At 40.4% G+C, this 27611-nt stretch overlaps 6 protein-coding genes across 9 annotated transcripts in view; 2 read left to right on the top strand and 4 right to left on the bottom strand.

Moving 5' to 3' along the window:
* Positions 1–15909, top strand: part of Dgk (diacyl glycerol kinase 1) — an 86899-nt gene extending 70990 nt beyond the window's left edge. Inside the window, exons 10-21 of one of the 2 annotated variants that reach the window (XM_018010323.2) lie at positions 2693–2801; positions 3168–3299; positions 3726–3937; positions 5929–6060; positions 6309–6501; positions 6597–6683; positions 6754–6968; positions 7459–8487; positions 14395–14550; positions 14661–14889; positions 14948–15129; positions 15193–15909. In XM_018010323.2, coding sequence (XP_017865812.2) covers positions 2693–2801; positions 3168–3299; positions 3726–3937; positions 5929–6060; positions 6309–6501; positions 6597–6683; positions 6754–6968; positions 7459–8487; positions 14395–14550; positions 14661–14889; positions 14948–15129; positions 15193–15282 — 2766 coding nt within the window. In that variant the 3' untranslated portion in view covers positions 15283–15909. The remainder of the gene's footprint in view (positions 1–2692; positions 2802–3167; positions 3300–3725; positions 3938–5928; positions 6061–6308; positions 6502–6596; positions 6684–6753; positions 6969–7458; positions 8488–14394; positions 14551–14660; positions 14890–14947; positions 15130–15192) is intronic. The other variant, XM_089469424.1, reaches the window with a different exon arrangement.
* Atg10 (Autophagy-related 10) lies at positions 1955–21262 on the bottom strand. The gene is made up of 11 exons (XM_018010340.2): positions 21141–21262; positions 19333–19431; positions 19136–19274; positions 15208–19076; positions 14640–15154; positions 12732–14516; positions 6604–7033; positions 6345–6527; positions 3916–4011; positions 2488–2989; positions 1955–2407 (listed from the first exon to the last, which is right to left on the bottom strand). The coding sequence occupies exons 2-4, from the start codon at positions 19429–19431 to the stop codon at positions 18811–18813; spliced, it is 504 nt and encodes a 167-aa protein (XP_017865829.1). The 5' UTR covers positions 21141–21262; the 3' UTR covers positions 1955–2407; positions 2488–2989; positions 3916–4011; positions 6345–6527; positions 6604–7033; positions 12732–14516; positions 14640–15154; positions 15208–18810.
* Positions 19514–21176, bottom strand: LOC108615671 (tRNA (adenine(37)-N6)-methyltransferase). 2 transcript variants are annotated; one of them, XM_089470683.1, is made up of 4 exons: positions 20972–21176; positions 20788–20899; positions 20267–20729; positions 19514–20200 (listed from the first exon to the last, which is right to left on the bottom strand). In XM_089470683.1, the coding sequence occupies exons 1-4, from the start codon at positions 21031–21033 to the stop codon at positions 19731–19733; spliced, it is 1107 nt and encodes a 368-aa protein (XP_089326809.1). In that variant the 5' UTR covers positions 21034–21176; the 3' UTR covers positions 19514–19730. The 2 variants fall into 2 exon arrangements, with proteins under 2 accessions (XP_089326809.1, XP_017865824.1); XM_018010335.2 differs by having other exon boundaries at positions 20267–20726.
* Positions 21215–22401, top strand: Prosalpha1R (Proteasome alpha1 subunit-related). The gene is made up of 4 exons (XM_018010339.2): positions 21215–21353; positions 21422–21518; positions 21577–21753; positions 21823–22401. The coding sequence occupies exons 2-4, from the start codon at positions 21443–21445 to the stop codon at positions 22302–22304; spliced, it is 735 nt and encodes a 244-aa protein (XP_017865828.1). The 5' UTR covers positions 21215–21353; positions 21422–21442; the 3' UTR covers positions 22305–22401.
* LOC108615668 (deoxyribodipyrimidine photo-lyase-like) lies at positions 22402–24460 on the bottom strand. The gene is made up of 2 exons (XM_018010328.2): positions 24218–24460; positions 22402–24157 (listed from the first exon to the last, which is right to left on the bottom strand). Exons 1-2 carry the CDS (start codon positions 24283–24285, stop codon positions 22534–22536), a joined length of 1692 nt encoding a protein of 563 aa, XP_017865817.1. The 5' UTR covers positions 24286–24460; the 3' UTR covers positions 22402–22533.
* Positions 24461–24826: 366 nt separating this feature from the next.
* On the bottom strand, positions 24827–27562 carry Syx6 (Syntaxin 6). 2 transcript variants are annotated; one of them, XM_089470685.1, is made up of 4 exons: positions 27410–27562; positions 26055–26212; positions 25318–25968; positions 24827–25155 (listed from the first exon to the last, which is right to left on the bottom strand). In XM_089470685.1, the coding sequence occupies exons 3-4, from the start codon at positions 25868–25870 to the stop codon at positions 25079–25081; spliced, it is 630 nt and encodes a 209-aa protein (XP_089326811.1). In that variant the 5' UTR covers positions 25871–25968; positions 26055–26212; positions 27410–27562; the 3' UTR covers positions 24827–25078. The 2 variants fall into 2 exon arrangements, with proteins under 2 accessions (XP_089326811.1, XP_017865825.1); XM_018010336.2 differs by lacking the exon at positions 27410–27562 and adding an exon at positions 26360–27299.
* Positions 27563–27611: the final 49 nt, after the last annotated feature.

The raw sequence follows: 27611 nt of genomic DNA, 5'->3' as shown, positions 1-27611 counted from the left end.
TTTCATATATATAGTAACTAATAAAATAAAGGTGAACATGGCTAGATGAACTCTGTAGTATCTTCTATCACATCAACAATACACCCTTTTTTGGTCACTTTAAATGGGCACGAAAGAGTTTTGCTTGCCACATCAACTGGGGCATAGTTGAAACAGAAATAATCAAAACACTTAATGAATTGCATAATTCTGAAATTCATTTCCGGCATAATAAAACCATGAGAGAAGAGAGAAGCTAAAAAAGGATGCCGCATAAATTCTAGTGTAATGAATTTTCCAAGCATAAACAAGTTGCGGTTCTAGTCCATCAAAGTTTCCTACTTTCGTGGTACAGCAAAGGCAAACAGCAAAAGGCAAAAGGCAAGCAGGACATCGCATTACAAATGGCACCGGATATTGAATATTTCTGCTGTTGATTCCTGGAAATGTTCGCTTTGAAGTGAAGCCACAACAAATCCAACTATAGTATTTTAAGGAAAATGCCAATACGGAATGAAGACATACAGGAAATACACTTAAAATGCCGCATGATAAGTGACTCGTCCAGCAAATCCGATTTGAACTGCCCTAAAGGTAGTTATAGTAGATCCTTGATAGAAAATAAACTACACACAGCCAGAACAGGGCAGTGGAATGTGGTTAGGTACATATAAATTGACTTAGTCGTTTACTTACCACATTCTTTAATTTTTGCCAAGGAAGTTTATAAACACATGTAAGAATCCACAACTTGTAAAATTTCAATGATCAGAACTCTAAATTCTAATAAAAAGCTCACAAACTACAAGGAAGATTGCAGTACTTTTTGTCCAATTTATAGAGGTCAGCAATATAATTTTTTTACCACATACCTCGCCAGGATCTGCAAGGATATGATCAACTTATAGCAATAATTCCTGACATTTTTACCCTTACCTTCTTAGATGAGCTCATAATATTTTAATAAGGATCGATCCGCTTAGTCCATAGAATCTAAACGAGCCATTTCCTGCGAAAATCCGTTCAGATTTGGCCGAGATAGAGCTAAATTTCAAAACAAGGACATTCTTTAAACAGCCATAACTCTGCCATATCCTTAAGGATCCCTGCATGACATAACTTTTTGAGCTCGTGAGCACTTATACTATCGATTTGCATTCAAGGATTTTCAGGATTCCACAAAAAATTTTCCATCAAAAAATGCAAGGGATATGGTCGAAAAACTGGCAAAAAATCAGAAAAGCCACATTATCTCGGCCATTGGAAGGACTATCAAAATGTCCTTTAAACCAAATGAAGTCCTCATGGCACTAATCAGGAAGAAGCAAAAAGAACTGTTAAAGGCCTGCAAACAGCTGAGTTATAAGGACTTTTTTAAACAAAGGAAAAAAGCCAATTACTCAGCCGTATCCTTGCGTATCCTGGCAATCGAAGTGCCAAACCAAGTGGGGTCACCAGGACTACTCCCTGGCCAAAGGACATCGAAATTTGCCTGGTAGTTTCGGAGATATTGGCGATTTTGTGTGTTTTTGGCCAAATCCTTAGCCGCCCAGGCCCGGCCTGAAGCAAAAAATTCCAAGTCCAAGATTCTTAGATGACCCTATATTTTTTTAATGGGAATTTGTAGAGTAGGTCCTGCATATCCTAACGCACCATATCCTTTCGTCCTGCGCAAGGACTCGGACAAGTTAGAGGCGTTTTTACGCAACCATATATGAATATTTTTTCCAGGCATATTTTGTCTATATTCAGTTTGCTGCAGCTTATTTTGAAAGCATACATGCTCTTCTTCTTATATATAATTTACAAAGTTTAAATGCTCTGATCCAGCCTAAGAAATTCCTTGCTGATTGCTACATCTGATCCTAAAAGTATGCAACAAAATTGTAAAACTGCAAATTTCCCCAGCGAAATGTTGCTGCAAAACTATGTAATTTTTTTAGTTTTCATAAATAAATTGAAAATTTGTCAAACGTTGGTTTAATTTTTTATTTAAATTTTATTGGAGCTTATAAATAAACATTGATAAAATATTACATTTTACATAAACAAAAAGGCATCCGCGTCAGCACTAAAAAGCTGCATGCTACGACAAGTGATATGTATACTTTAGCAGACAGAGGATTGTTGCTATGTTACTCAAAGTTATTTTATTGGCCAATTGCTGAGTTTAGATGGTCTTTATGTAGTTATAAGCAAAGGCAATTCGATTGGCGCTTCCTCTTACTAGCAGGCGAGATGCTATTGTCCTTTATGTCTCTGTTGAGTATCCTTATGCAAAATGCAGTTAGTTGATAATCCTCTTATTAGGTGCTCAAGTAGTAAGAAAGAGCAAAATTATGCTTGTCAGGCTTTGCTTATCCAGTCGACTATATGGCACAAACGTCGCCAGTATTTATTATATTTCGTCAAGTCTTTATTATATTTCCTGAAAGAAATCAATATAGAAATAGAGTAAAATTCGTTCTATCGCTTTATCTGTGTGGCAGACAATCGTAATAAGGTTACCTGTATACATTTTGCTCGAATTACGCGCTCCCCAACTCCGTTGCAGTCAAAGGTAAAAGCCGAAAGTCGCAAAGTAAAATTGCCTTTATCTACCTTACTCCACCGCAGAATGTCAATCAGGATGTCATACAGCAACGAAAATTCCACCTCGAGCCCATTTTTACACGATTCTTTTTTTCTCTTTCTTTTTTTGTTACTTTTACAGATACTGCAAGATATGATGGTTGAAATTGACTATGATGCCGATGGCACAGTGTCCTTGGAAGAATGGCAACGTGGCGGCATGACAACCATACCGCTGCTCGTCCTGCTAGGTGAGTATGAGTTGAGTGTGTGTGCGTGAGAGTGTCTGTGCAGTGTGTGTGTGTGAGCATCGGAGCCAAGTAGCTGTGAAGCTTTCAATGCATTTATCGCCTCGCTGCCTCACTGCCTCACTGCCAGCTAGGCTGTCTGCCCTGGCTGTCTCAATAATCAAGTCATTTGCAGCAGGTACACAGAAGTTCTGCAAAAAGAGTAGAGCAAAAATGTGAAAATAGTAAACGTGGCATTTTTTGCTTTCTGCTGCACGTATGCAAAACTGTGCGAGGCCCCTGCCGCCTGCATCTGCAATGCATCCATATATCAAGCTACTCACTTAACACACCAGCCCTAACTCACCCACCCCCATCTCCGCTTTCCAGGTGTCGACAGCACTACGCTCAAAGAGGATGGCATTCATGTGTGGCGCCTGAAGCACTTTAGCAAGCCAGCATATTGCAATCTCTGCCTAAATATGTTGGTCGGCCTTGGCAAAAAGGGACTCTGCTGTGTTCGTAAGTATCAAAGAGACACCTATTACATACACTATATATTATATATATAGAATTAAATATACTATACATATGCACTATATATAATATATATATATATATCAACTATCTATACCCAAATGGCTAATGTCTCGTTGAGCTAGCGCAAATTGCTTTTATAATAGATTTACAGTATTAATAGGCGATGATGATTTTAAATTATATAAAGATAATATACATGTATATATCTTATATAAATGTTATATAATCTAGCTTTATGCAAAATATTTTATTTATATACGATTCTAGACTTCTTTCTTCTGATTATAGTATTTTAAATTAAATTTTCAGAGAATAAATAAACTAAGCTTTCATTAAGTTCTTAATTCTCTAATTAATCTCAGCTAATATAAATTTATATATCTAATATCTACCATTTCTCCTGTCTAGTCTGCAAATATACGGTGCATGAACGTTGCGTGCAACATGCCCCTGCCTCATGCATCACAACCTACGTGAAGTCAAAGAAGCCCAAGTGTGGCGGAGATCTGTTGCATCATTGGGTCGAGGGCAATTGCTATGGTCGCTGCTCCAAGTGCCGCAAGCGCATTAAGGCCTATCACGGCATAACGGGACTCACCTGTCGCTGGTGCCACATGATGGTGAGTGTATGATTCTGACCGGGAATGCAAAATAGGACAAGATATTGCAGCAGGCAGTGTTTGTAATAGCAAATCTGTTTAAATAATTAAGAAAATAATTAAATAAGTACATGTTTTTATTATTCCTTGTTATTATTATTCAATTAATTAAATTTTCTGCTATTTTCACTTTATGCTCGTTAACTTTTGAGACTACCCTCGTTATACTTAAAGCGAATTGTAGTTAAATTTACCATTCGATACAGTTTGTAAATTGGGAAAAAAAAATTAAATTCTTGGCATTGCCAATGTGGAGGCAAATGCGTAGGGAGTTGGGGACTGGAGGTTGGGGGCGATAAATGCTGGAGGCATTTTCCCCTTATACTTCAAAGCATTTATTTAACTTAACAAGACAGTTGCCAACTGAGATGAAATGATAAAGTGAGAAGCAGTGAGAAGAAATTCCAATTGTGCACAAGCTGCTGGAATTCGTTCAATATGTAGAATTTCAATTATTTTGATCAACACGGAGCGACGTCTGCTCAGTTGCTTTGGCCGTTGGCTCCTCTATTTGTTTTGATTCCTGCAAAAAACTTGTTAAGCTCCACTGATTTTAACTACACACCGAGACAGAGGAGACAGACGACGCACACTTGTGTCTTGCACTTGGCTGGCTGCTTCTGGTTGCTTCTTTTTTTAGGGTTGGCAAATTGTCACGTCTCAAAGAAATTATGCTGCTGCTGCATGCCACAGCATGCCTGTGGCACAGCCAACCGCTTGCAACAACTTTGCCTGGCGCGTTGCCTGTGACAGACCATGCAGCTTGTCGCAAGATAATACCGACTTCGCTATCTGTAGTCAGCAACTAGAACAGACAACAACAAATACAACAACAGCAACAGCCCCACAAACTCTGCCAAAGCAACGAAAGTTTCTGTAAATGTTTCAGAAGCTGAAACGCTGCTGCAATAGTCAATAGTTGAGGTCTCGAGGCAAGCCCGATAAGCACAGCCACAGCACAAGCCACAAGAAGTTCGACATTGATGCTGCCATAACCCTCTGTGCGATAAGAATATAAGCGTACCTCTTGTACTTATACCCTGGAATGCATTGAAAGTGCATAAACTGGGTAAACTGATTTCTCTTGAAACGTGTGCAACAGGCAGATGTGGCCAAGAGGGAGAAGGAAAAGTAAATAATTAGTATCAGCAGTTGAGTCAACGTAAAGCTCAAAGAAGAATATTATAAGAGCGCTAAAGTAAAAGAGTATTGGAATCACCAACAGACTCCATTCGGCTTGGTAGTCAGTCTCCAAGTATAAAGTATAAAGGACAAGATGTGATAGAAGAGTAAATCATTTTCTAATTTGGTATACAGATTGTCATAAGCTACACATAGCATAGCTATACATAGATATCGAATACACCCTGCATATGCATATATGGATATGTATGTTTATAGAATGAGTCAATTGACCACGCTCTAGGGTAACTCATAGTCACTCGACTCTGTAGAGCACTTTGACTGCCATTACATTTGCATTTAGTCAAGCATTAAAGGTGCTCGATAGTTGCAATACACCGAAGAAAATAAGTACCTGCTCTGATATTCATACATATATATTCACATGGATACATATATATGTATATGGAGCAAAATGGCGGCGTGATTAAATTCCATTTAGGCGTAAATTAACAGCATTTTGCGAAGTGGGCGGCGTTCGGTGCTAACAAAGTTTTTAATCGAATTCATTAAAGCGAAATGAGCGCTTAAGCAAGCGTGCGAAGAGCTCGTCAAATAAATACGTATACGCCCAGTCGGCTAGGCCAGAAGTGAGACATTAATTGAATTTAAGGCGCGCGTTAAAAATTCACTTTTTATGATTCAGATTTTTTTTTCTTTTTGGGTCTACTTTGCATCTTGCCGGCTAATTGGCTAGCAGAATTCATTAAACTTTACTGCCATCTCACCCGCTCCTCTCGCTCTCTCTCTCTCTCTCTCTCTCTTTCTAGTTGCATAATCGCTGCGCCTCGTCTGTGAAAAAGGAATGCACTTTGGGCGAATATGCGGAGCTAATTGTGCCGCCCACAGCCATATGTCCCGCAGTGCTGGATCGTCAGCGCTCCGTTAATCAGGCGCACAAAGTGAGTTGACTCCATTTGTAATCGAATTAAGAACTATGTTCCAACTAATTCCCATCAATTGGCAAAATTCTAACTAATCCACATTCCATTCATACTCTTCTTGCTTACTGTACTTTGTAAATTACTTTGCTGTCACACCTAACTATATACACATATATGCGTATATAATTGTATCGTATGTATATACATCACAATTTCTGCAAAATTAAACCCAATCGTAACTCCACAACCCGTAAAATCTTGAGTAGAAATCAAATATGCATCATCATCAGCAGGCAACGCACTTTCAAATTACGCCGCCGGATGAGTTGAGCTGCCCTCTGCTGGTGTTTGTGAATCCCAAGAGTGGAGGACGTCAGGGCGATCGCATTCTACGCAAATTTCAGTACATGCTCAATCCCAGGCAGGTGTACGATCTGTCCAAAGGTGGGCCCAAGGAAGGTACGTCACATATTCGCAATACTAAACTGAAAAGTGAAAAGTGGTTACAGTACCCGCGTAAGCAAGTATCGACTTAACTGTATATTCCTTGACAGGACTTACGCTCTTTAAGGACTTGCCCAATTTTAAAGTCATTTGCTGTGGCGGCGACGGCACCGTTGGCTGGGTCCTCGAGGCAATGGGTAAGCAGCAACAGCAGCAGCCGTAAAAGCTAGCTAATAGCAGTAAATGATAACGATGTCAACCACACAGATTCCATTGAGCTGGCCACACAGCCTGCCATTGGGGTGATTCCGCTTGGAACGGGAAATGATTTGGCACGCTGCCTGCGCTGGGGCGGCGGCTATGAGGGTGAGAACATACCCAAACTGATGGACAAGATAAAGCGCGCCTCGACCGTTAGCCTGGACCGCTGGAGCATCGAGGTAACCAACACACCGCTCACCGTGGAGGAGCTGCGTCCCAAGGTAAGCGAAACAGAAATCAACAACCAGTTCGATTTAGCGCCTCTCCTGACTGATCTGCGTGATCACTGAAGTAGAAATTAAAGTGAATTGATAGATTTGTGAACTACTTCATATATTCCTTAAATAGAACTAGTAGCTGGACACTTAAACGATAATGATTATTCAATAAACTGAGCTAGTTAATCAAAATCTTTTAGTGTAATGTATCGATAGGTCGAGAATAGCTCGAATCAGAAAAACGAGCTGTTAGAAGTAAAAGCAAACAGTTTGCAAAAGTAAATTAGAAAGAAAAATCCAATTATCTAGCAAAGTTTTTGCAGCTCTGCAGATTGAGTCTGGTCCAGAGTGGGAGGCGAGGGCACGGCAATCGAATCGGAAACCGAAAAAACGATTACACAAACTAATTTTGAATGTTGCCACACATAGTACACATGTCTCTAACTGCCTCTATTCCGCACTCACCCTCTCGATGCTTCGGTCTGTTCGACAGGTAACTTTGCACTCAAACATGCAGAAGGTGATTGAATTGTCGCAGAGCGTTGTGGTCGACAAATCGGTGATCGAACGTTTCGAGGAAATCCAGCGGCAAAACTTCGTCAGCAACAGCGCCAGCAGTGGCAACGACAGCATGTCAACGGGCAAACCGATTATGATGGCAACAACAACCACAACTACAACGAGAACGGAGGAGGAGGAGGAGGAGGAGGAGCAGCAGCTGGAGGTGGTGCGAAGTGGGAATGTTGTTGTAAGTGGCAGCACAACCACGAAGAGCATTTCGATGTCCACGTTCGAAACGAGGCGGGTGCAAAAAAAAACATTGACTGCCACAATGAGCAACAAGAGCAACAGCAGCAGCAACTCAAGTGGCAGTGGCAGCAATTCCGTTGGCAGCAACAGCAATCAGGCCCAACTGCTGGCAGCCAGCAGAACAGATGCAACGGAAAAGCAATCGCTAGAGACACTGCTGCTGCAGCACAAGCAACAGCAAAAGTTGGCAGCGGAAGCTGCAGCAGCGGCAGCAGCAGCAGCGGCAGCAGCAACAACAACCACAGAGCAAGCAGCAACAGCAGCATTTGAGCATAATCAAAGCGATGATCATAATAGTCAACAGCAACGCATTGTTAAGCGGCAAATTACATTGTCATTAGATTTGTCCGACACCAGCAGCAATACCAACGAGCCGCAGAGCAGACAACGTCAAGTGGATAGCACGCCACAAACACCGAAAACACCAACAGCAGCTACAGGAACACCCTCTGCAACGGCAGCGTCTACACCAGCAACACCAAGGACTCCCTCAGCAGTAGCAGCAGCCCACACAGCATCAACACCAACAACACCCTCAGCAGTAACAATAGGAGCTGCAGCAACCACACCCACAGCAACAACAGCACCACCAGCAGCAGCAGCAGCAACTGGCAGCAGCAGCAACATTCCACAAAAGCCCATCAAAGTGCAATCGGACAAGGACTGCACAGTGCCCTACAACATTATCAACAATTATTTTTCCGTTGGCGTGGTAAGTAAACTAAGACTCATCCCCTGTTTCCTGTTTGCTCGACTCGTCTGTTGTTTTTCTGCTTTGTTTGTTTAATTGGTAAATCAGTTAACAATTTGTGCTTCTGCAGTTTGTTTCATATTAAGAGCACAGCAGAGCACGATTGCAATCATATTAGCCAAAAGGACATTAGGGCGCATACCCTAGCTGAGAGTGCGTGACAAGCATGAATGAAGACAGCTTCTGATAGTCTTAAGAAATACATTTTTCACAGTGTCTCTCTCTTTGCCCTTAGCATATATTGAAGTAGACAGTAACATGTTTAAGAGGTCAACTTTCAACTTTAACATATAGGCAACTTATCGAGTATTCAATTGATACTACTTTTTACAACTCAATCAGTATCTAGTATCGAATTTCCTGCATACCCTGCAAAGCCATTTCATTTCTTGCTTTTCGACGTCAACTTTCCAGCAATTGTTGCAGACTTTTGCTATCTACAGTCAAAACTTCGCAGAGAAGCTCACAGTTTCAGTTGAATGGATGTGTATTGCAGGTATTTCAGGGATTGTAGAGACTTTATAACAAACAATGGAATGTCTCCACATAATCTTCTCATAATGCAGCTTAAATTTGGAAAGCAGCTTAAGCACAAAGTCAACTGCAACAATATTCATGGCGAATGCCTTTGTGTTTACTTTGGCTTCAAGTCAATATACGAGTGCGGAGCTCTATTCACACTATTCAATAATTCATAGGGCCATATATTCATTTGCTTAATCATTTATTCAGCATTTGTGATTTTTGTATGGAAGCAAAACGTAGCGCACATTTCCGCCCTTTTTAGCGCACAGAACTCGGAGAATGCACGCGAAATGAAAAGTTGAAAATGCTCAAAAGCTGAAAAAGTGCAATCCCTCGCTTTCTAATGCAAATTTCGCCATAAACTTGAAAGCCGAGCGAGCGAGAGCTGCAAAGAACCTGAAATGAAACTCAAACAAAAGCGTTGGGGAAGTAGATAGCAGAGAATACAGTGAACTCTCGCTTGAGCGAACAGTCAACAACTCTGGCAAAACTATATATGACAAAGGTTGTTGATACGAAAGAAGAAAGTTGAGCTCTGATTTGAGCATGTCTAAGGTCTAGTGTGATGGTGCAGCTGGAAGGTATCTAGCTGGGAGGCATCACTGTATTCATCTTCACAATTCACTAGGGTATGTGCACTCTTGCTCTGTATATATAGGGTATTCAAAAGTAAGAATAACAATGGCTGCAAATTTCCATATTTCACGCTTGCCGCAAATTACCAAAGTGCTGCACAAAGACATGCAACATGCAACATGTAACGTGCAACGTGCAGCAGGCAGCATGCCCCGATTGCAAATGCGGCTAAAGTTGATTGCGCACACACACAACCCACACATTAGAGAGAGAGAGGGAGACAGAGATGGGACAAACACAGTTGCAAATAGCTGGCATTCAATCAACAACCGTCGGCGGCTCATTTGCATCATAAATGCATCGATAGAGCTCAAACAGCGCAATCATTAGCGCGCGCGAACATCAGGGCTCAAAGGACAGCGGAATGCAAATAGACTTCAATCAATAGGCCACATAATTGGGCATGGGTTGATAAGGTTAAATGTCGAGCTCAAAATGCCAAACGGTGAACTATGAGCTGCATGCAAAGGGATTTGGGATCAGAGCCAATTGTATTCTAGGAATGCAGCAATCAGACTAAGCCAAACACCGAAGTCTGATTGAGGACATGGGAGTCGATTGATATGCGTCTATTGCTGACAAATTGTTAATAGATTCCATCATTTGATCAACTTCAACACTAATCACAGAAGTCAAACTAAACATGACAGCCTAGCCTAGTATTGACTTCTCCAGAATCGGCTGAGTTTAATCTGACAGGCAATTACAACTTCAACTTCCTCTGAGGCTAGGAAGTATAATTTTAACATTGATTGCTAGCAACCCACAGTAGAACTCGAATGTACTAGACTTCCCAACCAGCATCGCTTGTCCCGTCAACACTTCAGTCTAATCGCCCAATGTCCATGTCTAAATGTCCCCAAATTGTAATGGACGACGACAATTAAGGGGCTAACGGGATATGCGAACTATGCACTATTTAAATTAATGAGCAGCAGACTTGGCTTGCTCGCTAATTACTATTTGCCGACAAGTGAGTGGCTTAAACGAGTCCTGGGCAACACGGACACACATTGAGCCCCAGGGACGACTTGACGGAAAAGAACCCAATCGGGCAATAAATTCGAGCATGTGAATCAGATGGCCTAAGTTTTACTTTTCTTCTGGCTAAAGCATCCTTTGAATAATTTAACACAAGATGCGGAAAGTCCTGGGTCGAAAGTGGAAATCAAAACGAAAGAGGAAAAACGCACAAAACTAAGTAGCTGGCGAAGATTTAATGCGGCCATAAAGAAAGGCTAAGTGGCAAATTTACAGGCAGGCAGGCAGGTCATACAGATACAGATACAGACGCAGATGCGAACGTCAGCGCACGCAAGTCACGACAAACGAAAGCCGAAAAAGCCATGGCCCACAAGCAGTGGCAGCAACTAAAACGGATATGTTGTACAAATCAGCAAGGCGCAAACTTGACTCGTGTCCTGCGTCTAATCAGAATGAAAACACGCCCACATGGGACCAACGCATGTGTGTTTACTGTTTATACCAATTGTAAATGGCCAAGTTAATAGGGTCGATTCGTTGGCTAGAGGCAGTAAGTCGCTTGCCGTTATACAGTAAAAGAGTAAAAGTATAAGACTGATATAAGACTGAACAACTGACTTTTCCCTCACGTTTAGACAATGTATATCAGCAGAGAGCATTAAAGTATACGACAATATATACGTATAGCATAAAGTATAAGACAATATAAACGTATTGCATAAAGTATAAGACAATATATATATAACATCAATAACCTGATTGACCTGACTGTGGCTGCCTATCTCTACATCTGCATAAGAAACACAGCATAATAATTCACCAATATATGTCAGTATATCAGTATGAGTATGGGAGCTTAAGAGTACAGCAGTACAAGAGTATTAACACTGGATGTTATAATTATATGAGTATAAGAGTATAGCAGTATAGTAATAGAGTATAAGCTTGAAGTATGGCATCCTCAGCCGAGTCAATCTAGCAGTAGAGGACTACAACAGTATGAGTGTATAGTAGATTCCTCAAATATCAAATACTCCATTTTATGGATACTCTACACGTACTGCCCCCCCACAGCCAGAAATAAACGCATACAAACTTGAGCTCTCTGTGAGTGTTTCTGCCACAACAGCTCAACACAGAAGTCAGGGATTCAGCTGGTCAGGCACTCCCGGATAGAGCACTTTTATTTCCCATATTTACGCTCGTATATCTCTGTATTGAGAATAGAGATGTGTGCGTGCCTGTGTATTTTGTAATGCTGCACCATTTGTCAAGTGCGGCTAAAGTTGAAATCCTTTTTGTGCAAACATTTTGCACTCTACTCCACCCCTCGCCTCTCACCCCTCACTATAGACCACGACGTCGCCGTCGTCGTCGTTGTCGTTCCCCCAAACGTAACTAAATATCAGCCTAATACGCAGTGAGCCCTACACAGACACACACAGCTCACAGACAGACAATTGCCAGCCATGCGATTAAGATCCACAACAAATCCCGACCGAAACAAAATATATAAAAAAATACTACAAAAAGATGCCATCAAATTTCTGTCTCTGTTTCTTATTACATGTGTGGCTGTGTGTGTCTCTATGAGAGTGTGTGTGTGTGCTCTAGTTTATTTATGACCTGATGTGCGTCTGTTTAAACTGTAGGCGTCTACAGCAAACTGTCGACGATTTTGCTGTTACAAATACCCCTTAAAAGTAAACACATATTAAAAGGATATGCCTACAACAGAAAACTACTCTAACAAGCACAGGAACTATAATAGATGGAAATATAAACGTAAAATATATGAATATAAAGAAAAAGAAACATGGGAATAGGAGGAGAAGGAAGAAGAATGAACAAGAACTTGAATCCACCTGTAACTAACTATAGTCATAGTTTTAAGATGAATTATCCTTTTCGAAAATATGAAGGCAACCAATATACTCTCACCTTTCCAATGAGCAAGCATCAATGAGCTTTATAAATTGCCTGGCAAACAACCTGAAGCGCTTCGCTTATGTCTTAGGTTTGGTTGCCTAGCTTATAGGAAATTCTAATGAAATACTTACAGGGTATTCTGTGGTCCATGCCTGTCCTTTGTTGTTGTTTTTGTGGCTTATTGTTTGTTGTTTTGTTGCTTCGTTGTTGTTGTCATTGTCCGTGTTGTTGCCGCTGGGATTTCACTTGTCGGCTTCATTTCGCACAGCCTCCGCCTCTGTTTGCCTCTGGCTCTCCACTCGTGTGTGTGTGTGTGGGAGAGAGCATCTTGAGGACTCCCCAGCAACTTGTCATATGTGTGTGTGCGTGTGTGTGTGTGTGGGTATGATATGCTAGTTCAAGTGGCAGCAGCAACAACGGCAGCAGCAGCAGCTTAAAGGTTGAGTGTGTGTGTGTGTGTGTGCGTCTGCAGAGTATGAGTAATGCGGCATGGCAAAGTATTTCACACTGACGCTTTGGTTTAACGTCAACAATTGACGTTAAGCGCGAACTTTCTGCATTACACGATGATGAAGAGCAAGAGGTTCTGGGCAAGGGGTAAGCACACACACACACACACATGTGCATATACATGCATACATACAATATATGTAATTGCTCTTTTGCAGTACCGAGAACAGATCCCTGGGACTTGGCACGTTTCATATACATATATTGCGTTTGAGGCTCACAGGTTTTATGACTTCTCCAGATCCAGCTCATCCCATACTTTGCGGCTTTATGACCTTTAGTGTCAGTTTGTCAATTTGTTTAACAAAATTTTATGGGCCACATTTTATGCGCGTCCAGTCGAAACCGTTGCCCAAGGCTTTAAGCGGTCCTCGGCACATAAGTTATGAATTTAGTTGAGCTGGCACTCGCAGCTGCTGGGGCTAATTAAAAAGTTTTCCACCTGCGCTGCACAAACTCGCTTCCACACACTCGCCCACTCTTTAGCCTGATAATTCAATTTTTGGCTTTGGATCCGTGTAATTAATCTTATTTTGCTTTGTGAGAGCAACAGCCACAAAACGTAAATGCCAAAGCGGCTTCCCTTATTCCAGCAAGGCAGGCGTAGGTGGGTGTGTGTGTATGTGTATGTGGGGGTTGCTTGTGAGTGCTCGTGCTGTGTGTTGTGTGGGCGCTGTGACGTGCATAATAAATGCGCCTACAAAATGTGCAACGTGTCGTATGCGCAATCAAAGCCCTGGGCCACAAGCACTTGCTCCGGCTGCGGCTTTAGCCTCCTCCTGGGTTTTGCTGTCACATTCGCTCCTATCGCTCGTTCTTTTGCTCCAGCATCTGCACTCTCCTTCTTCAACTCTTGCTGCTCGTCCTCCCCACTACCTGTTGCTACTCCTCGTCCTGTTCCCACTCCGTCTGCCGTTCAGCCTCAATTTTTGCATATTTGGCCAGCACACCGACTGCTGCTGTGTCAAGTGCTGCGTCGCTAGCCGAATATGCAAAAATTAAAATTCTGCCAGCTCGCTTACATGCACTGCATGCATTGCGTGCACTGCCTGAATGTGTTTCACATAATCGAGCTGTGGCCTACGCTGCGTATGCGTTATGCATGCCCATGACTATCAGGAGGCGAGGCAATCGAACTGGCAGGCCACTGCAGCTGGCAATAAGTTTTGAAGCACGTCCCACATGTTTGTATCTCTGCATTTATTTGTGCATATCACCTGCACTAGAGGTGCGAATGCAATTTCTGATTTGCTTTCTATGCTGACTTCTCGCCCTCTATTGCAGGACGCCGCAATTTGTGTGAAATTCCATTTGGAGCGCGAGAAAAATCCGCATAAATTCAATAGCCGCATGAAGAACAAACTTTGGTATTTCGAATATGCAACATCCGAGACTTTCGCTGCCTCCTGCAAAAATTTGCATGAACATATTGAAATTGTGGTAAGAAAATAAAATATTTAAAAAAAAAAAATTGAAATATTAAAATGATATAACAGTATTTAAAAAAAATAGTTAAATCATAAATTTACCTATTTATCTCCAATCAATAGTGCGATGGCGTTGCCTTAGACTTGGCCAATGGTCCGCATTTACAGGGTGTAGCATTGCTGAATATACCCTATACGCATGGCGGCTCCAATTTGTGGGGAGAGCATCTATCACAGAAACGCATACGCAAGAGTGCCGGACCCTTTGGCAAGAGTAAAAAGCTAAAGTCCAGCGACAAGGAATTCTCCGCGACGAGCTTCAATTCCGTGGATCTATCTGTGGCTATACAAGGTACGTGTGTGCTTTACGATCATGGTTGACTGTATCATTAATGGAACTTCAACGGCAGATTTCGGTGATCGCTTGATAGAGGTAATTGGCTTGGAGAATTGTCTGCATATGGGCCAGGTGCGCACAGGTTTGCGCGCATCGGGTCGTCGCTTGGCCCAGTGCAGCGAGGTGATTATCAAGACCAAAAAAACATTTCCCATGCAAATCGATGGCGAACCCTGGATGCAAATGCCTTGCACGGTAAGTGAAGCAAAGAAAGAGTTAACTGAAATGGAGTTTATTTACATATATATCCCCTTGCAGATAAAGGTAACTCACAAGAACCAGGTACCGATGCTAATGGCGCCGCGCTCCGAGAAAGGCCGCGGATTCTTTAATATGTTGTGCAGCTGATTCAGGCGCAGCGCATCGAGCGACTTCATTGGCCAACGCAGGCAGTTGGCGTCGGAGTCGGCCGATGAGCTAGAAGATAATGATTTTCGCATTGTTACCAGAAGCATCACCGTCCATAATTTACCTTAGCCTTAAAAGCCCCATAGATATTATATATATATTGCCCATAGACGAAGATCTAAACAAATTTTTAGCAAAATTCTCGAATCGTTTCGTATCGAGTGAGTTGGTAGAGCTTTACACACATACATTTTTTAATAGCATAATTTAATATTGTAAATGAGAAGTTCTACAAAAGTCGCATGCATTCCAGATAGAACAGTTATATACATATAAATCTTTAGTTAAATTTACACGTAAGAAATCTCAGTGTTAACCACGTGAAAGCTTTAGATGTACTATATATATAGATTGGTACACGTATTTATTAGGCACTGTAAGCAACACATACACTTACACACACACATACACACACGTAAAACTTGTCCAATAATGCAACTTAAATGAGACCAAAAACAAACAAACAAAAAAAAAGAACGTAGTGCGAATTTTCAAAATCGAATGCACAAAGTCTAAACACGAAAAAATATATATAAATATTATAAATTATATATACACATTTACATAGATACATATTTACAGTTAAATCCGTCGAAATTAGTTTTAATGAAATATTGTGAACTTTGCAGTCGGGTACAATCGACTGCCCAATACTCGTTTATGTTAAATTTTCCTTTTTACCACTTCAGCAATTGGCTTAACCTATATAATTGCCCAGCTTAGCTGATAAAGTCACTCCATTAGGGATTTTAGCTAATATTGTCAGAACATCAATGATGGGATGAAACTACAGATTTGAGTACATATAGCTGAACTTTAAGGCTGTATTCCAAGTCTATTCATAAAATTGTATAAACGAACCAAACTACATTACTTGACTACGTGAACGAGTATTAAAATAATGCTGTGTGTATCCTTTATAATCCTAGACACCAAAAATTTGTTATTCGTTAATTTTCAAGTTTCAAAAATATCTAAAAATAAACAAAAAAATAAAAGTAAAAAACATATCATTGGCTAAATTTTAATTAAAAATTTTCAATTGAGAAAATGAGTGTAAAATTGTATGAATTATTATTCCTTTTGAAAACAGCAGTGCACAGAATCATACATATGCATATATGTTATTTATTTATTATGTATTTTGTATATATAAATAAACGAAAAAAATGTAAATTGATATATTAAAAAGAAAATATCAATGAAATGGTGAAGCTTTAAATGAATTTTGATATGAAAAACAAAAGAAAAGATATAATTGATATAGTACTATGCGTATACATGCATCCATTATTATATATATACATATAGATATATGCTACATAAATACTCGAAACATATATATGTAAAGAAGTAAAACTGAACGAATCTAAGAATCGAATCAATATCTGAAGCGAAACTTGGAAAATAGCTTTAGATTCTCATTATGTTATGTAAATATGTTTATCCATATAATACAATTACAATTGGAACAATATATATAATCACAGATAGGTGTGAGTGAGTTCCTAAACATTTATTGTGCTTACATATATTAAAATTTGGTATAGGTTAATTGGTTTAATTGATATATTAAACAAAACATCATTCCTATACATTTAAATATATATATCTACATAAATATATATCTAGAATACCTAAGAAATATCATAGATAGTGCTAATCACATGTATGCATATATATTCTAACACACATAGTACCTACTTGAACTAACTATACAAGAGCATTAGCAATACTCAGTTGGTGAATATCATCAAGGAGAAAGTGTGAACTGTTCAAAAATATATTTATTTATTTTATACCAAAATATATAATTTATTCCTTGTTTTCTTTTGATTTTCCAGTTTTATTATAAATGCTTGTAAGGGTAGTTTGAAACATTTGCTTACTTAAATATTTAAAAACAACCAAAATATTTTTGTCGAGATTTAAATTAAATTGATTGTAAAATTTGTACACTAATGAGGGCAGTTGAATAGTTTTTTTCGTTTTAGCAAAAAAAAACGAAAGAATTGTTTTAAATATATCGTTTTTTCTCAAGTGACTCATGGAAGGGTAATTACTTCTTGCATAACAGATGCTATTCAACCATTATATATAACCTTTATGTTAGACTAGAGACTCATTTACATAAAACTCTTTGCTGTCGGCTGTAATCGACTGCATAATGCTCGTTCAACTCACAAAAACAGTAAAAGTTAGGAGGAGCAAAAACAAGAAAGTTAATATTAATATTTTCCGATGGGTCATGCTCTCTATGAAAAGATAGACGGTGGGCGGTCTTACAGCCAATAGCCCCATTTTCGTTTTGTGAACGAGCAAAGGGAATACTTTTAGTAGTAGAAATTGATTAAATGATCAACTAATACTGTTTCAAGACCACACGAAATATACATAGTAATTATAAATATATAAATCCATATATATATATCAAATTTTGGTTTCGTCTATAATGCAAGCAACTATATATTTATATATATAGATATACATAACAATCCATTTAATTTTTTTTTGCAAACAAAACATTTTTCGAATGCGAATCCTAAAGCCCACAAAGCTTTCAAACGGGATGCAAATGCCACACAGTAGCCAGTTAACATTAATTATAAATGAAGAGAAGTATAAACAAATTACTATTAGAAGAAGCAAAAGCTAAAAAATATATACATACTCTATATATGGATAGGCTAAATAACTATGTACTATAGAACAGCAGACTTAAAATGTATTTATTTACAGCAACAACTAGAAAACGACACGAAATATAAATATAAATCAGACATAGTTGTATATATACATACGAATATTAAATCTGAACAAATCAGTTATAGCCAAAAATACAACTTAATTTAAAAATATTAAAAATGAAATAAAATCAACTATTGCATATAAAAAAGAAACTACAAATTATGTCAAGCATATAATATCTGTTCCAATTTGTATAGATATATTAATTAATATACGTATATATCATCTTGTCTATAGTTTGTATAGTATCTAATTCATATATGTGCCATTATGCAGCTTCAAGTGCTAAAAACTCGCTTTTTATGATTTATACACTTTTGATTTGACTTGTCAAGATAGTGCCAAGGCTTTCGAAAATATACATAAATAAATATAGTAGAGTATTTAGCATATAACTAAAGAGCATAACCATCTTTGTAAGCCAATGCCTATAATCAGTGTTTAAAACAAACCACATATAATAAATACAATCTATGTATATAGATGTTATTAAACAGTCCATTTTGTTTTATTTCCTTAATTATACTTGGGTTCTTTGGTAAAGCCAATTTGACATATAAATAACGTATCAATTCGATTAGATCTATGTATATCTAGATGAGTGCTGTTTGTGCATTTCAGCAGTATACTTTTACTATATATCTAGTCTTAAGTTTAACATTACAATTCTTTTATATATGGGCTTCATATCAACAATAAGCCATTTATAATTTAAATTCTTTAATTATCTTCCTTAATCAAGCCATACCTATTGGATAACTCTAGCTTAACATAAGGTCCATAGACACTTATAAAGGTGAGTATGCGATTTTTACTCTGTTTGCCAAACTGGGCCAAAATCTCGCCAGTGCGGCATGGATGCAACGCCATAAAGGGACGAAACAACACCGGATGCTCCATTGGCGTTAGCATTTGATAAAGATCGCTACGAGGCGCATCTGGCATAAATAGATTCCAAGTGGCCTCTATATCCAAGAGGCCACCATCTGGTCAAAACATTGCTTAATAACAATTGATACATAATTGCAGGAGAGATTCAATTTACCTGATCGATGAGCTTGCAGATAGAGCATGGGCACTTGATAGGAGATGCTGTACACAATATGGTACTCCACATTTATCAGTTCATTCGCACATTTGACTTTTTGAGTGTATTTCAGAAAAGAATTGGGCTCTTGATTGTCCTATTAGATATAGAATAGACTATATAGAATCGATTGTATCAGATGCATATATACTCACCTTTTCAATAAGCTGCCAGCTGTCATTTAAATCTAAAGACATAGCCAGAAATTCTTTGGCCTGACTAAGAAACTCCAACCAAGTCATAGAATCACTCATCTAAAAAGAATGTAATTAAGATTTAACATAATATATGTATGTATGTATGTAGCAATTGTTAGTGAACTAAATATAAACACAATTGTTATTTTCGTTACATTATAAGCGCGTTGCCTCATATACATATATATTATACATAATCGAAACAGTTTACATTTTTAAAGCTCCTCAACTTGAATACTTAAGCTAAAACACACACAAAGATAATTAACTTTTTGTTTTACTACACAAGCGAAACAGTTTTCAAAACCTTTGCAAATATTATATTTTGTAATATTTATCTTAAATACACGGCCCCATCAGGAATTGTGCGAATCTCCACCGTCCAAAGCAGCGACTTGAATATTCTCATTGCGCCGCACTTGAACCACAGTCACAATTCCAGCTTTATCATCAAATTTGCAAGTGACAGTAACTTCGCTTAGTTGAAACGTAAATATTTGTGAGCCGTATTTTGTGCGCAGATATACGGAACGAGGATCCGCTTCCAAGATGTCCACAATGCATTGCTTTTGCACTTGCAGCTCCAGCAGTTGGGCCTCGGCGTGCTCATTGAAGCAAACGGTCAGACGATGGTTGGCCACAACCCAATTGGGTACACGCACAGCACTCGGCAATGGCGGTTGACCGCTCAAGACATCGGGATTTATATTATTGGCCGTATAGCCACTCGCTCCGTACAGTTCCAAATCGGATTCCTCGCCATCTGGTTCTTGACGGGACCCATAAAAGTCGGCATTGTTTTCATTGGGCATTGCAGCAGTTCGACCTTATGGTGAATACAACGGAAAATCAATAGAAGCTACAAATCTCTAGATTATGTTGCCCAACACACCTGAGTCTACACTTAGCACAGGTGCATCATAGTAGGGTATATATGGCTTAATATCCAGCACAGGAGTGCCATCCACCATGTCAGTTCCAAAGAAGCTTATTCTATCACCCTCAATCCTCTCGATCTCCACCAGCGACAATCCAATGGGACAAGGCCGATGCGGCGAACGTGTGGAGAAGACGCCAACGCGCTCTCCGCCTAAGCGAGGGGGTGCCACTTTTGCCTTGGGATGTGAATTGTTTCGATGAAAATGGTAGATAATCCACATATGAGAGAAATCGGCTAAGCCCTCAAGTGAATGCTCCGGATTGGTAAAAGTGCCATCACTAAGATGTATGAAGCTACGTAGGCGATTGCCCACGCTCGACTGCCGGGGCACAGCGCGTTTCTCTGGGAAGTCGGTGCGTATTATGCCAATGGACTTGAAGTGGACGACGTCTTCGTTATCATTGCTGCTGTTCTGCTGTTTGGCATTGGCATTAATATCATTGCATTAGCGGCCCCACTCACCTGCAACGTACCTGCAGGTTGTCCTTGGCCTTGGCGCAGCCTTCGCAGCGAAAATCCTGCAGCAGCCGGTTTATTGTCTCAATGTCCTTGCGCTGCACATGCTGTAAATTGCGCACCTGCTGTCTGCATAACAAGGTACATAAATAACATTGAACTTGAACTTCCACAAGATGATGGAAATTTTTTTTATTGTACCTCAAGTTGTTTATCTCGTTGCGCGCAATGGTCAATTGATTTTTCAAGTCATCCTCGTGCATGTTCGTAATGCGTAACAGCCGGAACGTGTAAACATATACTTAATTTAACACTTTTAATATACACTTAACATTATTTTATTCTTTATTTTATATTGTGGTATATTTACCTTATTCCACTTCGCTTGCCATTCGCAGACGCATTACATTTCGATAGTCAGCCGATTATTGACATTCGCACAAAATGAGAACGTGTTATCGCGCAATAATTCGATATGTTAGCCATCCCTAGTCAACAATGACTTTATAAATTTTTGCCGTGAGCAAAACGAAACCCAAGCACACTAAAAAACTTGTTGGTTTGAAATTTAAATAAAGTAAAGGTATGTACGAAAGGCGAAACGCCATAATACAATTTCTGTTAATTATGCCAAACAACTTTCTGGTTTAGGCAAATTAAAAATATACGAAAATGTCTCGAGGAAGTTCAGCCGGTTTCGACAGACACATTACAATCTTTTCGCCAGAGGGACGCCTCTATCAAGTGGGTAAGTATTTAAGACGTTATACAAAGGTGTAAAATAATTAACCATTTGCTGGCTCTAGAATATGCATTTAAGGCCATTACCCAGGAGAACATCACTTCGGTAGCTTTAAAGAGCGGCGACTGTGCCGTTGTGGCCACCCAGAAGAAGGTGACGGAGAAGAATATTGTGCCAGAGACTGTGACCCATTTGTTTGGCATTACCAAGGAAATTGGCTGCGTTATGACTGGACGCATTGGTAAACACAAGCCACACATCAACATCAACACCTTATTTAATTTGCATATTCCATACTAAATATTTCCAGCCGACTCCCGGTCTCAGGTGCAAAAGGCACGCTATGAAGCAGCCAATTTCCGCTACAAGTACGGCTACGAGATGCCCGTAGATGTGCTCTGCCGTCGCATTGCGGACATCAATCAGGTGTACACCCAGAATGCTGAGATGCGCCCGTTGGGCTGTAGCATGGTCCTAATCTCCTACGATGATGAGTTGGGCCCATGCGTTTACAAGACGGATCCGGCTGGCTATTATTGCGGTTTCCGTGCCTGTTCAGTAGGCGCGAAAATGATTGAGGCCAATAGCTATCTGGAAAAGAAGTACAAAAACAATCTATCCGAGGAGAAGACCATACAATTGGCCATCACTTGTCTGTCCAGTGTCCTGGCGGTTGACTTTAAGCCAAATGGCATTGAGATCGGCGTTGTGAGCAAGTCAAATCCGCAGTTTCGTATACTCGATGAGAAGGAGATCGAGGATCATCTAACCAAAATTGCTGAAAAGGATTAGGCGCCTAGCGTGTGACCCCCATGTAGATGTTAAATCACCTTTTTTATAAACATTAAAAATGGAGTTGCGGAAAGATTGGAAAAAAAAAACAATTAAATTATTTTCATTTGACTTATTCATTTAGCAGCTTAACAATCAGGTATGTTGTAGATATACTATACAACAGTTGAATAGCATATAGCTAAGCATAGCAACCTTCTTTTAGAGATATGAAAGATTCTCGGTTTCCTTAACTCTCTTTTTTCTTGTGCACCTTTCCGCCGTAGCGCATCACATAGGCATTGACATCAAACTTTCGCTTGCAGCCTTGATAGTTCATATAGCGAATCTTACCAAATATCGCGCGCTCCTTCCAACCTTGGTCGTGAATCCCACCGATGGACCACATGCAACCAACGTAGCCATTCGGATCACGTCCATCCAGACTGTACTTGTCGTTCAATAATATGCTATACTCAAGCGCCTGTTCCGGCGTTTCGGTCCACTCTAAAATCTTTTTGGCCCAATACATGCGCAGAAACCCGTGCATTTTGCCTTCCTTGACCAGCTGCAGCTGGGCCGAGTTCCACAGATCGTCGTAGGTGCGCGAGTGCTCCAGTTCTTCCAGGTTATAGCAAGGGCTTCGCTTATCCTTGCGATGCGCTTGAAGAGATTCGTATGCCCAGCTATATAGACCCTTTAGACTATCGTAATGCTCGTTGTAGTAGCAGAAGTTGTCAGCCAATTCCCGACGCACGATCGCCTCCTCGAAGTAAGCTTCGACCGATTCTTTATAAATGGTCTTATAACGGCCCACTTCCAGGACACAACGCTGCGCGGATATTTGTCCAAAGTGCAGCCAGGGCGAGAGACCAGACAGAGCATCCGCCATGGGATCATTGCGCTTGTCATTGAAGTGTCGCAGGCGGCGAGTGCAAAAGTCGTAGAGCTGCCTGCAGGCAGCTGTGTAGCCCGGCTTGGCCCACTCCACAGCATCCACAGACTTGTCGCAGCTGAGCGTCTGGTATGCTGCAGTCCAGTCCACACTTCGACTGCCCTTGACATTGCCATACGCATGTTTTATCAGCGGTGGAAACTCGGTTAGATATTCACTCAATTTAGAATTTATCTTGTTGCGAATTGTGCGCGCTGCATACTCTTGCTTATCGGAGGTCACCCAGAGGGGCACCACATTGTGGGCATCAACTTGCGTAAGCGGCACATGGGCTGGCAGGGCTTTGACCACGTCTTCGACCCACTGGCGCGGCAGCCTTAGCGGCGCAAAGTCACAAATTACAGCGCCTATTTGCTCGTCCTTAACAAACTGGGGCAACCGCTCTACGGCTGGCCCGATCAATAGATGGAATGAGACGTTCAGCTCCCGGCATTGCTGTTCCACCTCCTTCAAGCCGCCCAGCATGAACTTGTAGTGCCTTAAGGTAGCATTCAGGAATTTCGGCACTAGGCAAAAGACTACCGTCAAAGGCAGCTCCAGTTTCAATGCCAGCCGCTGGGCGAATAGCAGCGCCCAATTGTCTTGAACGCGAGCATCTCGCGACATCCAGTAGACAACGCCTCCATTGCAATTCTCCCTGACATCGCTAGCCGAACTCAAGACACGAACTCGTTTCTTTCTGAAGGCAAATTCATGTACATTTGCAGCAGCTTTGAGACGTTGATCCTGCACGTGACTGAGAAATTGCTCAAAACTGTTGTAGCTTGGCTTTGTCTTTTTTTCTGGCGTAATTGTAACTGTTTCTTCACCGCTTCCGCTCCCGCTTTCGCTTTCATTGCTGCTGCCATTACTTTCGGCCTTTTTCGGTTTCTTTTTGGCAGCGCGCACTGCGTTGCTTTTATTTCGCTTCATGTGTAATCTAAATATAAAATTTATATAAATAAATACAAATATTGTTTTTTTTATTATTAATACTTACAATTGAAATAGAACGCGACAACCGCCAAGCAATGCAAATTTAGTACTCACAGATCCTCCAATATGCATTGCGCATTTTGGTTAAATGTTTTTCTTCTCTGTATATCAGCTGGTCACACTTTTTCAGGTAAAACAAATAGCCGTTAGAGGATTTCGACGTCAACTGCACGCATGCAATGACGAAATATAATAAACTTTTAGAAATAAATGAATATACTCCCATTTGCAAGAGAGCAAGAAATCCGAAAATGCTGCAAGTATGTAAATCTATCAAATCCTAAAAATTGCATTGTTAAAATGTTTTTGCCCTTGCTATGCGCGGTCACACTTCTCGTTGTTTACCGGTTGGCGAAAAACAGCAGCTGCTTAACATAGTCTAGGAATTCTATCTTAACAGTAGTCTCGGCAGCTGCTAGTAAATACAATTTTTTTGTTTTTTTTTTTTTTAATTATTTATATATTTTCTCAACGGCATACAGGTTTGGTTTTTTTTTTTAAATAACTCTCTTTGATATACAGATATATTCTTTCTCATACATATACATTGTACCGTTTAGCAAGTATTACAGTTTAGCCTACGCCGGAAATCGTCTTTGGAAATACGCTTACATCCGATTTGTTACTTTAATTCTTATTTTCTTTTTTGTTTGTTCATAAATGATTAAACGTGTGTGTGTATATATACAGCTAAGAAGTTTTGTAGTGTGGCTAATAATAATAAAATATATCTATAGAAAATATTTGAGTTTACTTTAAAATTTGCAAATATATAATATATATATATATATATATTATTATATATTGTATATAAATCTAATGAATTTACACTACAATCAACGGAGAGAGAATTTAAAAAATAAAATTACAAAATAATAAACAAAATTATCACAAACAATAACAGCACAGAAAGTATGAGAATCGCGGCCCACTGTCGCTTATCTGCAAGGAGAGAGAGAGAGACAGAAGGTAGTGAACTATTAATTAAAGAACAAGTACCCGAGAGTAGTCTGATGAGTTTTTGGACTAACAGCTATTTCATTGAGTGAAATGAATATTTTTTAGACAGTCGCAACCCTCGTGGTTCGCTGTCGCAATAATTACCGTTATTCATGTGCAAAACTTTGGCAACTTTCTTCATAGTTGTGTCGAGCTTTGATTCGGTCGTATCGAACTCATTACCAAAATCGTCCAACATGACCGCTTGCTCATCCAATTCGACGCCAATTTGACGGGAAACAGTCTTAAGGGTGCCAATGGAATCACTGATCATGTCCAGCTGCTCGTCCTGACCCTGGATCATGCGCTGCTGTATGGACACCGTCTCACCGACATATCGATGGCCCGGACTATCCAGATTGCCGCCGTAATGACTGGGACTATCTATATCCAGAGCATTCTCCAGTTTCGAGTATTTGGTACCACTGTGCCGAGTGGCAGCCGCCGCCGCTGCCGTTGCCGCCGACATTGTTCCAGCTATAGTATTGGCCACGGATTGCGTATTGGGACAGTCGACCAGATAGGTGCGATCGTTGTGCGAGTGATAATCGTTGCTCTGATTGTGATTGAGGCTGGGATTGCGTTCGTTCTCGAGCAGTGGCTGATGTGCGGTTATATCTCTGTCCCTGTTCCGGTTCAGGCTCATCTTATCCTTCATCTGCTTGACCTCATCCCGAGTGTTGTCTATGAAGTGTCGCCGACTGGAGAGTTCACGATTATCGATGCGAAATTTCGTAGGATTTTTCTCAACAATGCGTACTAAGAGAGAAACAGGGAGAGTTAAGGAATTGCAAGAGAGAAGAGAGTGGAATATTCTTTGATTTGTTTTGGCAAAAGGATATTGATTGTGTCCTCCAGATCCTCGAGGTCCCATTCAATACTGCGCAGCGAATTACGCAGCTCCGTCGTGGTCCATTCAACCTCGGCGCCTCCGTTCTCGCCCAGCTCGCGCCAACGCAGGTAAAGGCCGCGTGTCTTGTTCAGCGCTTTGAAAACCTCGCTGCAAATACAAAAACAAGGCAGTGGGACAAAGAGAGGGGATGGGTGGAGAAGGAAGATTCAGAGAGGACGTGAGGGGTAGGGGAACAGGGTTGCATCAGAATTTGATTGTATGTGTGTTGGCATTGCGATGTTGTGAAATGCATACTCCTTGACTACAAAAAACGGATCCTCCAGCGACATGACCCACGCGCGCTCTCCTCACGTTTTCCGGTTTGCGTTCAAATGAAATTTTACAGTTAGCCGTAACGATACACTTGGCTTTTATATTCATGGGATTTTCGTTATTTTCTATTTGGTACCCCACTCTCACAAAGAGGGTGCGAGCGAGAGAGCAGCAACCCTCTTCGTTTTCGTTTTTGTTGGTAAGAAAATATATGAGAGTTTGCAAATGTTTTCGTTTCGTTATTTCTTTTTTACGACGTAAATGTAAAGGGGATGTTTCAAGTAGCACGAATTACAGTGTATAACAATTTTGATCTAATCTACGATTACTTTTTTGGAAGTTTTTATTTTTCGAACAGCACGTTTATTGATTATTGCACATTGCCGTGTTATCTTCTTGTTGCTGTATCTCTGTATGTGTGTCGGTGTGTTGGCCTGTGTAGGCGAGGGGGCGTGGATACGAGAGACCGCGCTCGCGGCCAGGCTATTGCGATAGCCAGAAGTAAACTGACATTATAGCAGAGCAAAAGGAGTCTAAAGGTGGAAGGCACACTTGTTTATGCCGCTCCAGCGTCTGCGCACTGCTCGATTGGCCACAATCGAGATAGCAGCAGTTGCTAACACAGCTAGTCCCTCGATACTCTATTGTTTATTAACTAAAGCTAATGCGTTGATAAACCATAACAAATAGCAATTAGTCGCTTCTTCTTCTTTGCCTGTTTAAATGTACTGGCATTTAACCGTAAGTAACCGGGAACAAACCCTCTCTTTCTTGGCCTCTCTCCCACGGCTCTCTCGGTTGAGAGTGCAACAACTCATCACGAATACCCATCGTTCTTCTTCTTTCACTGTTCAGCTGAGTTTACACTAAACCGTAAGTATAGTTATGCGCTCTCTGACTCTAACTCTCTCTTTCTTTCGCCCTAGTTTTACTCACTGACTAACTCTTTAGTTGTTTGTGTTTGGGCTCATTTAACAACTGTGGTTTTAATCGCAAATTCAATTCGTAGCTCTGAATCTCACTTAAACTCACCTGCTTCACGTTGCCTCCTCATTAAGTAAATTTGTATTCACAGCCGTCTGGGCTTAGACTCTAATTTATTTTATATTTTGCCAAAAATTTTACTACAGCTGTGCCCGAGCCTATTTGTTGTGGCCACCTGTGTGGTCCTTTTGCGCACTGTTAACGCAAACATGAGCAACGCAATCGGGAGCAATGTAATCTATCACACACT

This window comes from Drosophila arizonae, chromosome 5, assembly GCF_054131065.1.
Source record: "Drosophila arizonae isolate 15081-1271.41 chromosome 5, UAZ_ARI_1.0, whole genome shotgun sequence".
Classification (NCBI taxonomy): Eukaryota; Metazoa; Arthropoda; class Insecta; order Diptera; family Drosophilidae; genus Drosophila; species Drosophila arizonae.
This window is presented reverse-complemented; position numbering and strand designations above follow the sequence as displayed.